This window comes from Pieris rapae, chromosome 14, assembly GCF_905147795.1.
Source record: "Pieris rapae chromosome 14, ilPieRapa1.1, whole genome shotgun sequence".
Classification (NCBI taxonomy): Eukaryota; Metazoa; Arthropoda; class Insecta; order Lepidoptera; family Pieridae; genus Pieris; species Pieris rapae.
In genome coordinates, this window is record NC_059522.1 from 7435436 (window position 1) to 7447636 (window position 12201).

The 12201-nt window shown below is 31.7% G+C and overlaps 1 protein-coding gene across 5 annotated transcripts in view; it reads right to left on the minus strand.

The window, feature by feature from the left end:
• LOC111000702 (dystrophin, isoforms A/C/F/G/H) overlaps nt 1-12201 on the minus strand; it is a 328798-nt gene that overhangs the window by 263588 nt on the left and 53009 nt on the right. For all 5 annotated transcript variants that reach the window (XM_045631069.1, XM_045631068.1, XM_045631072.1 and 2 more), the window contains 2 exons: nt 10988-11082; nt 5536-5634 (listed from right to left, as the gene is read on the minus strand). In XM_045631069.1, coding sequence (XP_045487025.1) covers nt 5536-5634; nt 10988-11082 — 194 coding nt within the window. The remainder of the gene's footprint in view (nt 1-5535; nt 5635-10987; nt 11083-12201) is intronic.

Below are 12201 nucleotides of genomic sequence, written 5' to 3' on the forward strand. Positions count from 1 at the left end.
TAAAAATTTGAAGGACCCAAACAAAAATGAAAGAACAGGTCGCTGTGCTCCCCGGCTCACCCATGTATATTGCAATACCGATGTAGCCGGGTGTATCTCGCGAGATGAGTAAAAGGAATGAGTATGATTTTAATTTCTGCATATTTTAGTAAACACATAAGAGATGGAAATACTACCTGGACATAAGGGCAGGGGAGTTGATCAATACAGAAAAGATATTTAAGAAAACCAAGGGATTTCTCTGATACAAACAAAGCAACGAAGATATTCACATGCACACACTACATGCTCACTAATGTCTGCTCAGCTTGAAATAATAGTGGGTTATATGAACTTTATTTAACAGTATTTAAATTAAAACTTGGGTGTATTTAAAATATATACATGTGTGTATTCTATATAATAGGATAGTCAGATGTTCCACATTTTTTTAAAGTTATAACGTATTTTTTTTTAATATAATGTGATAATCGTGTTCAAAACAACTAATATTATAGTTTATTTCTTTTAATAGTATAAAAATTGAATTGCACAAAAAATTCTCATAGTTGGTAAAATCAGGCTATCTTATAATGAAAAATCATTATTTTATGGTACTAGAAAATATGTTAATTTTCAGTTACTATAAACAACATCGATAACACAGCCCATCACTGTTTACTGCACATGCGCAGTGACACAATCCCAAAACTTTTGCTCAGTCATCAATCGAATACGGATGAAGCTAACTGTGTTGGCCCCTACAAATATTTAACCAATATCATTGTTGAAACAAATAAGAGAACATGGTTTTGCGTTGAATTATATTCTATAGACAATAAAATACGTATTAGCTAAATCAACCGCTGCCAGTTCGCCGATAGACTGTCACGCATTTAAATTATTTCTTAATTTAATTATGTGTCCATGCTATTTTATATAAATAATCAGATTTTTTTGCATGTTATTATCATGAGACCGAATGAAGGGACATGTTTAGGCAAAATTTTAAATAATATTTTACTAAGACGCGTGGTAGCAAATTTCATCCTGAAAGGTTCTTTTGTATTGTAAACAAAAAAATATTACCGATGTAGCCGGGGCGTATCTCGCGAGACGTATAACACGCCTTTCATGAGCTAATTCATTGTAATTGTATGTTTAAAGTATAAATTTGAGAGATAGAAAAAGTACCTGGACACAATGGCAGCGAAGTAGAGTATTATTAAATAAAACCAACAAAATCTTAAAGTTGACGGTAAGTGTTCAAGCCCTATGTCATTTTTTTACTAGTACGTACACAATTGACGTGGTCATGTTTCGTGAAGTACAAAAGGCTGATCAAATATCTGTGTAGAGCCATCAATAAAACAGACACAGACTCCGTCATCCAAATGAACATTCAAAGAATTCATGTACATTGTACATACTAATTCATAAATTATGTATAATTGAGAATAAAAACCAGATATTTATTTATTTATATTATACTTATTTTGTTTTTAGATAGAAAATTAAAACAAATTTAAAAAGTTTCGTCTCTGCCTGTAACGCTGGCAATTAAATATATATTTATAAATATATTTAGTACGTAATATTCTTGCAAAATTGTCATTTTCAAGTTTATTAAAAAGTTGTTTCTTTATTAAATGTTTCTCATACTGAACTTTTTACATTTATCTTCAGTTAGTTAGGCTTTCGAGGAAAAGTTTGTAAAATAAAGGCTTATAAAGTTAACCACGAACAATTCGCAGTCCAAGTTAGCAACGGGTCCCTCCGAATTTGTCAATTTAATAAACTTTTTGTTTGTTACGGGCTTTCAAATAATACCCCTCACATTAATGCCCTTTGGCTATTCATACGAGCGGCGTCCTGCTTTGGGACGTCACAATAAAACAATTCTTAGTCAAACTTTCATAATCCACGGTCTGTATGCTTTGAAATGCTCTTTTTTTAGTTTTAAAAGCCTTAACGATTTTGAATATCAGTGTTTATTTGGATCACAAAATGTACATACACACGTATATTTTATCTAATCAAACATAAGCACAACTCAGCGATGCATTCTGAATGCATATTTGTTATGAAAAAACGACTACAAAGATTTGGCGTAGCTTTACACTATTTAAGCTTCGCGACTAATCGTACTACAGTTTTATTTATAAAAGATACAATAGTCCTAACAGGTATTATCAAAAATGCATAACGAATGATTTTTTTTACACACGTAACAAAAAAAATTAAGTAACTTTTATAGGCACTCACACATAATATTATATCTTTCGTCACTTTAATCCCGTTGATTAAGAAAAAAATAGCCATAAAAAACGGCCGACACGACAACTAAAGTAATACAGCGAATTATACGTGCCCCATTTCTTTTTACTTTTATCTTATATTATATGCAACATACACATCGCTCATTGATTAAATATAGTTTTATAGAAATTTGTTAAATTAATATTGAAATCTTAGTAAGTCATTGCGTTAGCAAATAATTGTTATGCGAATATAAATAAAATGTATAAATAAACACGCTGCGTAACCTTCTCCGTGTGAAATGCCTTAAGCCGCGATGGCTCAGTAGCTGAGCAAGTACTCACATTACGTATTCGTATCGCGTAGCTAGGGATCGATGAAGACGGAGTAATGAGATTTCTTTATCTAGTATAACTGACGTTGTATGAGTGACGCCAAACCGTGTTCTATACTAGCCACAGGTAACCGCTATTAAAATAAAAAATATATTACAATAATTTAATATAGATGTCACTAGTTGTAAATAATTCCATTGTACATGTCGTCCACGGCCGTAATCAATGCTTCTATCAAACTTTTTAAATTATTATTCATGGTGTTACTCTGTGAGAGCAGCTCCAAAATAATAAGCTCATTTATTTTGAAATATACATGGCCTGTATTACAATAGTCAGACGGACAGACATAACATTGATTACAAACAAAACCACACATAAAAGATATAGATATATACTAGCGGATCCGACAGACGTTGTCCTGTCTACACGTCTTTAATTTAAAAATTTCAATTTTTAATAAGCCATTTTGATGAAAATTATTATTCAAACGTTATGGCAATATCTAACGATCCAGCACATGGTCACACACGATATAACACAATGATAACAAAACTTTTTTTAAATTTCGGGACAGACTAAAATTAAAATTCGAATATTATTTAAAATTTGACACTGCGATGGTAGCGCCGTCTGTCGGATCCAATGTAAAACATTCCAAAATCAACAACAACTAATAAATTGAAAATTTATTAAAAAAACATTGTCCAGCGGACAAAATTGTGAATCTAAACCATTCCCAGATCCCCTTGAACACACACAAAAAAAATCGTCTAAATCGGTCCAGTCGTTTAGGAGGAGTTCAGTCACATACACACGCACACAAGAAATATATATATTAAGATAGAATAAAAGATAAAAAATGTGATATAAAAAACAATAATAAGAAGAAACTAATAATAAAAATTGTTTTCTCATTCGGCTTGTTTCAAATGAGTAATGCGGGTGTTCTGTGGCTGTAATTGGCCTGGCTCAACATTATGCTGAGGAGCAGGATGTCACAGCGCTGGTCATTCTGCCAGAGACCATAGCAGCTAGATAAAAGTTTTTTTCTTAAAAATATTGTAGTGTGGTCGATTACATAAAATGTTTTTAATGTAAATATAACGGTAGAGGGATAATCTATTAAAAAAAGTTCACCTATAAGTAATCGCATATTATGGCAAATGAGTATCTGTCAATTTATAATTTGTATTAGCATTTTTTCTTTCCTTTGGATTAGTATTATTTTATACAAGCAAATCTTTTCTTTTAAATTTTTAGGGTTATTTTAATTAATTTTATGATTTGTTAAATATAAAATTAATTATTTATTTTCTACTAGCTGCCTCCGCGAACTTCATTTCGCCGTAATATGATTTTTCACATATCTTATCCTAACCCTTTTAGTACCTTTCCTGCTATGAAAAATATTTAACGCTATCCCATAGAGACTGTTCGCTCTTCCGAAATTAAAACCTTCGTACAAATAAAAACATTTTTTTTATTTAGAGTCCAACTGAATTCTAGGTGCTTGCAATTTTCCTTTCCATAAAAACCATGAGTCAAGAATTAAATAAAAACAAAAAGTTTGCCCTTAGCAAAATATTTTTCGATTAAAATTTTATGTAATATACATTTGCATGAATATATAAGTGCAGTGTTGGCCTAGTGGCTTGAGCGTGCGACCCTTATCCTTGTGGTCGTAGGTTCGATCCCCGGCTGTGCACCAATGGACGTTCTATGTTCGCATTTAACATTTGCTCGAACGGTGAAGGAAAACATCGTGAGGAAACCGATATGTCTAAGCCCCAAAAAGACGACGGCGTGTGTCAGGCACTGGAGGCTGATCACCTACTTGCCTCTTACATTGAAAAATGATCATGAAACACATTCACAAATCTGAGGCTAAGACCTAAAAAGAGGTTGTAGCGCCATTGTTTTTTTTTTATATATTTAGTATTAATCATATTTTTCACATATATAGTGAAAATTAATTAAAAATGGAGAAATAAAAATATAAGAAATTGAGATATACAATATTTTGTATTTGATATATTCTGTGGATTTGGTGGGAAGCTTCCTTGGACAAATAATTAGTCAAGAAATTCAAAGGCGGAACGCTGCCAGTATCTTCGGAACCTTGCCTAAAAGTACTCCTTTTAAAAATATATTTTAGTTATTATTTTTATACCTGTATATTATTCCATAAAAATTACAATATATTTATTCTGCAGAATGTTACAAATTATGTGTTTTTCAAAATAAACCAATAAGGTAATTGAATGCCTAACTCATTAAAAAAGGATAAAATATTTATTATAAAATCGAATCGGTTTACTTAAAATCACTTTTTTCTTTCTTGAATGATAAATTTTAATTTTCATTAAACTGTCCAGACTTGAAACTGAAGGGATTATGTATGACAGCTCTATTAAAGAAAGCTTTTAATTATTGACAAAGAATTCTCATATTTTAATAAGCTTAAACTTAATTATAATATTAAATTAGAAAGTTTCCTCCAACACGTGAATATGCTTATTAATATAACAAGTGTTTTGAAAAATATTTAGCCCAAACTGTCAACATTTTTGTAACGGGGGCAAGCGATACAAACATTTCAATAGAGCACGTGTGCGCTGCTGGCCTTTTAAGAATCGATTTGCTCTTTTCTTAAAGTTGATTTAGTAATACGTCGGTGGGAAGCTAGTTACACATACATAGTAGTGGTGTGTGAATTAATCCGAACAACCCTTCTGAATTACTCTCCGTCATTAATATCAAGAAATCCTTATTAACAATTCTCACAGTACAATACGCATTATTAAATAAATATCTCTTCATTACCACGGCCACTGATAGTATTCAATTGTTTATTATTACTCGCCTATTATATTGCTTTTACGTAGTATGTTTTAAGTACAATATCTTAATTCCAATCAGTTGCTTTATTTTAAGGAGGTATAAGAGTATGCTAAGTTACCTTTTGCTTGTCGAGCTGCGACAGTATCTCGTCGACGTCGCCGACCACCACAGCTTGTGCCCTCAACATCTCAACCTCGGCTGACACCCAGTCTCGTATCTGTCAAATAAAAAACAAAACTGATGATATCTCTGACAAATTATAAACTGCTTTTGTTTATATAATGGTGATTAGACACATCTGATGTTAACTGATACGGCCCATAGACACTCACAAAAGGGCTAATCATTGACGGCCATATAAAAATTGTTTATGTTTTGTACTGGTTAAAAAACTTGAGACAATGGTTTGGTCAAAGCACCAAGTCATTGTTCATAAGCGCGGCATCCAAAATTAAAATAGCCATTATGATCGCCAACCTTTGCAAGGTTAGTGCCATCTGCACTATAAGAAGAAGATCAAAATTGTTACGTTCTTTTCTAGAAGGACCCTTAGTCGAATTAGTTCGGAAATACTTTATTGCTCAGCTCTACATAGTGCTGATAAGAAAGACTCGGTTCTGACAGCATTTCGTATTCTGCCTTAACTTCCCAATTACTCCTCTGAACTCTCTTAATGGTAAACGGTAGAATATGCATAAAGATGTCGGATACTTCTCTACGCAACGCCAAAGGATCAAGCCGCTCGGTTGACTGGACATCGACCATTCGTCTATAAATGATTTGTCTCAAACAAATATGCAATATAACTGTAAATCACCTCTCAGATCAATGTTATAACTGAAACTTGTTTAGTATCTATTTTTAATAACAAGTAAATTTACTTATAAGGTTGATTAATGTTACTATCGCTATTATGCGTTGGATTTTTTTGGATTTTGGATAGCTTAAAATTATTTCGGGCACATAAATATCAGAAAACATTTTTTACAAACTAAACCCTGTTTTCCTAACGAAAATCCTCAAAAAAAATATGGAATAATACCGAAAGGATAAGCTTCTCTTTATAGGGATAAGGGAAATGGATGCTATACAGTAAAACAAAACAATAACGACCGGCACATTCGGCGATATCGGATCGATCCGCCGCAGACAACGGTAGGGACTGATTTAAACGAGTTAGCTTTGTACCGCCGACAACTCTGTGGGACTCCGCTTAGTTAACACGCAATAGATAGCTTCGAACTTTGTACCAGAAACAGTGTCGTCGGTTAGGGACCCGTTTTCAACATACAAAATATATAAAATATGATTGCATACTCATGGTTAAATTTGCACTTGTTTCATGATACTATTTTCACAAAAAAACAAATGTACAGAAAATATCATTTGAATATTTGTATGGTATTAAAGTTTAGAAAATAAATAATAATTACATCATGGCTATAGTGGTAGCTTCTCTATCGAAGACTTCATTGATATAAATATATATGCATTTATTAATCAAGTAGTAATATATTTTACTTAAAAATTAATTGAACTAGAAGTTAGAACGTTAACTACTAAAACCAAAACATCTTTGACTGGTAAGTAAGAATAGAAAATCTAATTTTCAATATGAATACGTAAGGTCCAAGATGATCAATACATAAGGAATTGAATTGCGTCAACGATACCCTTTTCGAAGAGATATGCGTTAGAATAGGTTTCTCCTTTCTATCAACCGAAAGCGTTTCAGCCCTGACCGAAAAATTTCCTATAACAATGTCAACCCGATACAACCCTATGTAATATTGACCCGTCTTCCTGAACGTCGCGACATTCATGCAGATGGACAAAAGATGCTTTGTACAGAGGGGTAAAAGGAAAAAAAGCGGCGTTTTTTTAACTGCTTAAATCAAACATTTCTAGTAAATAATCTAATATTAATTTTGTATCTACAATTGAAATAATTTGAAGCAACTGTATACTTTGACAGATAAAAAATTAGGTACACAAATAAAAATATATCCATTAATTAGTAAATTAAATAAAATAAAATAAAAAAGCCTTTTATTTCCAGTAGTTAAAGTTTACACATCTTTCAATTCATTTTAGTGTTAGTTCATGTAGTTTAACCTATGTTAGTATAATGTCTCTTTCATGTCATTGTTTGTGTACCTAAATTTCTATGTATTTTCTACTGGAACCCCAAGTTGGGTGTAGGCCTCCTCCAGTGACGCCCATTTATCTCTGTCTTCAGCTACTTTACTCCAATTTTGACCAGCTATCGCTTTAATGTCGTCATTTAATAAAGTTAATTAGTATGACCAATAAAAACAGTATAAAAATAGAAAAATAAACTTCAATAAAATTACAATTAAATCATATATTTTAATCAATAGTAATATATAATAAAAACAATCAGATATCAAAATATCATTTGGTATTGCCGATTTTAGAAATGTACTATGTATGATATTATTGTACAAGTAACACATGTATGTTAAATATGGTGACGTTATTTTTCATATCTCATTTCCGTACGTTTTCTCGTACAGGAGAGGCGGTATAGTCTGCGGGCGACGGTTTCAAGGGTGAAGGTTACGTTATTTGCTATATATTTTTGTGCGGCTCAGTGTTTCATTTTAAGTCCATTTTTACCTTCAGATAGATTATCTACTTCGCCTACGGGTGGAAATTTTGTTGCATTGTATACCCTGTGATTGTATGCTGTGTATTGTATACCACCATATTTATTGGAACTATCATAATAACTTTCCCATATATACTAGTTCGTACTCTCACAGAGTATATAAGTGTCATTAGAATGATCTTTCTTACTCTCTGAGACAGTATCACTATAGTTAACCATATATTAATCACTTATTATTATTAAACCAATAAAACATAAGAACATTCTATTATATACGTTTACAACCTTCATTTGTTTTTTAAATGAATGTTCCAATTTAATAAAAAAATTGGAACTGAAATTTCCAATTTTTTTATTACTATACTACCTCAATTGAATAATTGTATGACTATATTTATACGATCTAGTTTTTTTTTAATAATATAATGCGTACTTCAGGCATAAAGAGCATTTTAGCTTTGAGTTTCGCCTATCAATTTTAAAACCGAAATGAATTTTTGAATACTTCTGCTGACTGGGAATTCCTAAGTGTATTTCCAAAAAGCAATAAAGTTCGCTGAAGCACTCTGCCTGTGCTGTAGCTAATGTTTTAGGAACATAGAATTTAAATTCGGTTTAAACTGCCAGCTCCGGCGCATTCACCAAAAATAAATCCTTCTGAAAGGAACGGAATCCAATGTAAGCAGGCCCCTTCATTGAATTAATTTCACTTAGGCTCGTTATACACCGGCAGCTAAACGGTTTAAAAGTGGTTAAGCTTTTTATTCTGAGTGTTTTTTCATGTCACGTTTTATTTTTTATTAATTTATTCTCCCTGTCCTATTTGTTGTATAAATTTACAATATATTTAAAAAAAACAAAATTTTTCTTTTATATCGTTTTTTGTTTGTTTTACTAATATGAACTTCTATTATTTATGGTAAATAGCAAAATAATGATAAGAATATTCAATAGCTATTTGTATCATATATTTATGAATTAAAATATATATTATAGCAGTCAGTTTTTAATATTTAGATCGAAACAGACAACTAAAAGAAAACTATTTCGTACAAAAAAAAATTTAATAAATTAAACATGTTTATTATTCAAAACTATGACTGTGTATTTTTAATTTTTCTTTATATTAACTAAGGATTACTTAAAGCTTAATTTTATATAATTTTATATGAATTTTATATTCTGCCAAGGGATTTCTTGCAATAATAAAACAAAACATTAAAATAGATATATCTTTTAGGTTAGTAACGACATACAGTTACAACATAGAGTTTACTAAACGCTGAGTTTGTTTCCCGCTTGCAACTCGGCTGATTAAGTACTCAATTGAATCGTTACATTTGTAGTGTTCCGTCTCATGGTCCGACAACCCGCCTTTGTTCTCGACTTACCAAATTTCACATTTTAAGCAATACCTTTTGTGAGTTAGCTAAGGCTGGGTAACTATCGATAATATGTTTTGTTTTGTAGCAAATTTGTTTATGCGAGCGAAAAAAAAACCATTTTAGTGAGAAAAGTAAATCAAACTGATTTAACAAACGTCTTTCGACTTCTAAAATTAAAATAGTCTACTAGTGAATTCTGTGCTACTGGATTATCGTTACCTATTTAATAATTTTCTGTAAACACTTGTTTTTTTTTTTAATGTGACATGTTAAAATGTCGTCATATAACAGGAGCTGTGATTGCTGGTCTCTTGATATCGCGGTACATTAATTTTTCCACTCAGCTTCACACAACTGCGAGCTCCCGGCATTGTATGAATGTTTCCTGGGAAATGTTCCTTTTCCTACTTTCATAAGCGGCTTATAACTTATAGCTTTGCATTTATTATCCTTAAACGCTTGACCTGGTTACACCTCACAATGTCATTTTTTTAAGCTCCTAAGAGAAAATTTTCTCATGTTTTATACTATATAAGTTCTGCTCGCGACTTATCATTTCTTAAAATATAAAAGAATGGATGAGATAAAGAAAAGATGAATAAAGAAAAGAATAAAGAATAAAGAAGAGATGAATTTAATTTAAGTTCTCAAATCAAGGGCGTAGAACGGAAGAGAAGAACTGGCAATAAACTCTCCGCCACTCTTTTTAATCGCCAAGTTTTTAATAATAAGCTAATAAAAAAAAATATTTAGTTATTCCTGAGATTACTTTCTAAACAAAACAAAACTTCTTGCATCATAAGAAAGAAAAACAGATTTTTTAATTAAATTCTTTTTTGTTAATTTTATTTCGTTTTTGTGTAAAATATTTCTTTTTGCTTTATGTTTTTTAACGTGCCACAGCATAAATCGAGATTGTTCCTAAATAATTTTATAAATCAATTGAAGATTCTAAGCTACACTAAAAGAATACTCCGTGCAAAACAACTTAAATTAAAACACCACACAGTTTCGCCAGCGAGCTGTGTTTTATTTAGAATGTTCATAGCGCATGGCAATGAAATACCAGCGTCCGCAGGCTTTGCTCACAGCACATTCACGCGCCGACATCCGCGCCTACAAATTGTCATTCATAACTTAAAATACTGCAGTTCGGTGCTTCTTTGTAACCGCCACTAGTAGGACTAATTGTATTATGAACCCTAAAGATTTTAATTCAAATTTTAAGTATTTTTAACTGCAAAAGTAAAAATGTGGTATAAAGATGACTTTGCGTTCGTCCTTAATGTTTATAAAAGTATTACTATACACATATTAACCCCATATACCTTGCACTGGTACTTTAAGACTACGTTTACAAGCGCACGACTTTATCATCACAATAATATAGTAAATTTCTCGATTTTGTTTTCATAAATGCATGTAACATATAACCTCTGAGTAACATAGAATAACATAGAACATTTACACATTAAAACCCGTCGCTTAGGTGTTCTAAGTGCAGAACGGAACTATTATTTAGGATTACTAGGTAGAGACAAATATAGGCATACCTGTTGTACACTAGTATCGAATGTAGCAAGAAGAGCGGCTGATGCGGGCGCCGTCTGCGACGAACGCCGCCGGGACCCGCCACGTGAGCCCCACTCTGAAATTATATTAATACTTCATATTAAAATAGTCTTCCGTAAAATGAATTAATAGTATTTGTCACTACAACCACCAGCTTCAGCCCTTTACTATAGGACTCTTGCGAACAAGCAAACGTCTGCGAGAGGTCTTTCCTGGGAGATACCGCCTTCAACTCAAAACTCCTCCTAACTATCATGGGTATATATGGGCTGCCTTGACTGTTCCGTAGGCTTCTATGTCTCCGTATCATATCAAAAGGCTATCTATGTATGATACGAAGTACACCCCACATACCACGTACATACTCACACTTTTACACCATCATACAACACAACCAAATTAGGCTTAGTTAAATAAATTGAATCACACTTAGTTAAATGTATTGAAAACACGTCGCCATTAGCCGTCTTAATTTTAGTCAACTGTGTTCATTCTAACATGCATTTTTACTGCCTTTTTGAATTTGTCAAACACTCCAATATGGCGAATTTGAGATGGGAATTGATTAAATAATTGTACACCTTATAGATTTCTTCAAATAATCTGTACGCGGCTTCGGCAAGATAAACAAACTCGCTTGACGAGTATTGCGTGTAGTTTTGTATTTGATTTTTTTAAATTGATAAGTAACTATGGAGAGAGTTATTTTTTTTTTAAGATACAGGTGCTATAAACATATAGTTGTTTAATCGTCATAATTTTGATTTCATGGTAGATTTTATGAGTCTGTGTTAAAAAATAGTATCTAAATAATGCTTTTATTCATTTATTCTGTAGTGTTTGTAAGTTAGAAATTTTGTTTTCGCATGCTGTACCCCAAATTTTGATTAGATATATGACATGTGGCTTGACTCAACAATTATAAAATAAATGACCAAAATCTGCCTATAAGTGATTTTAGTTTTGTAATTATGTGTGATACTTTTAATATTTATCTATTCTAAGACCCAGATATTTTTCCCATTTTTTGTTAGTAATTTCAACGTCTTGAACTTTTAAAGGTTGAAAGATATATTTGAATATTACATAAGATGTTTTTGAGATATTTATGGTTAGCAGATTTTGTTGTAATAATTTACGTAGACCTTTTAATAAGCTACTTATATTTAAGATGTTATTTGTTTATTTATTTACT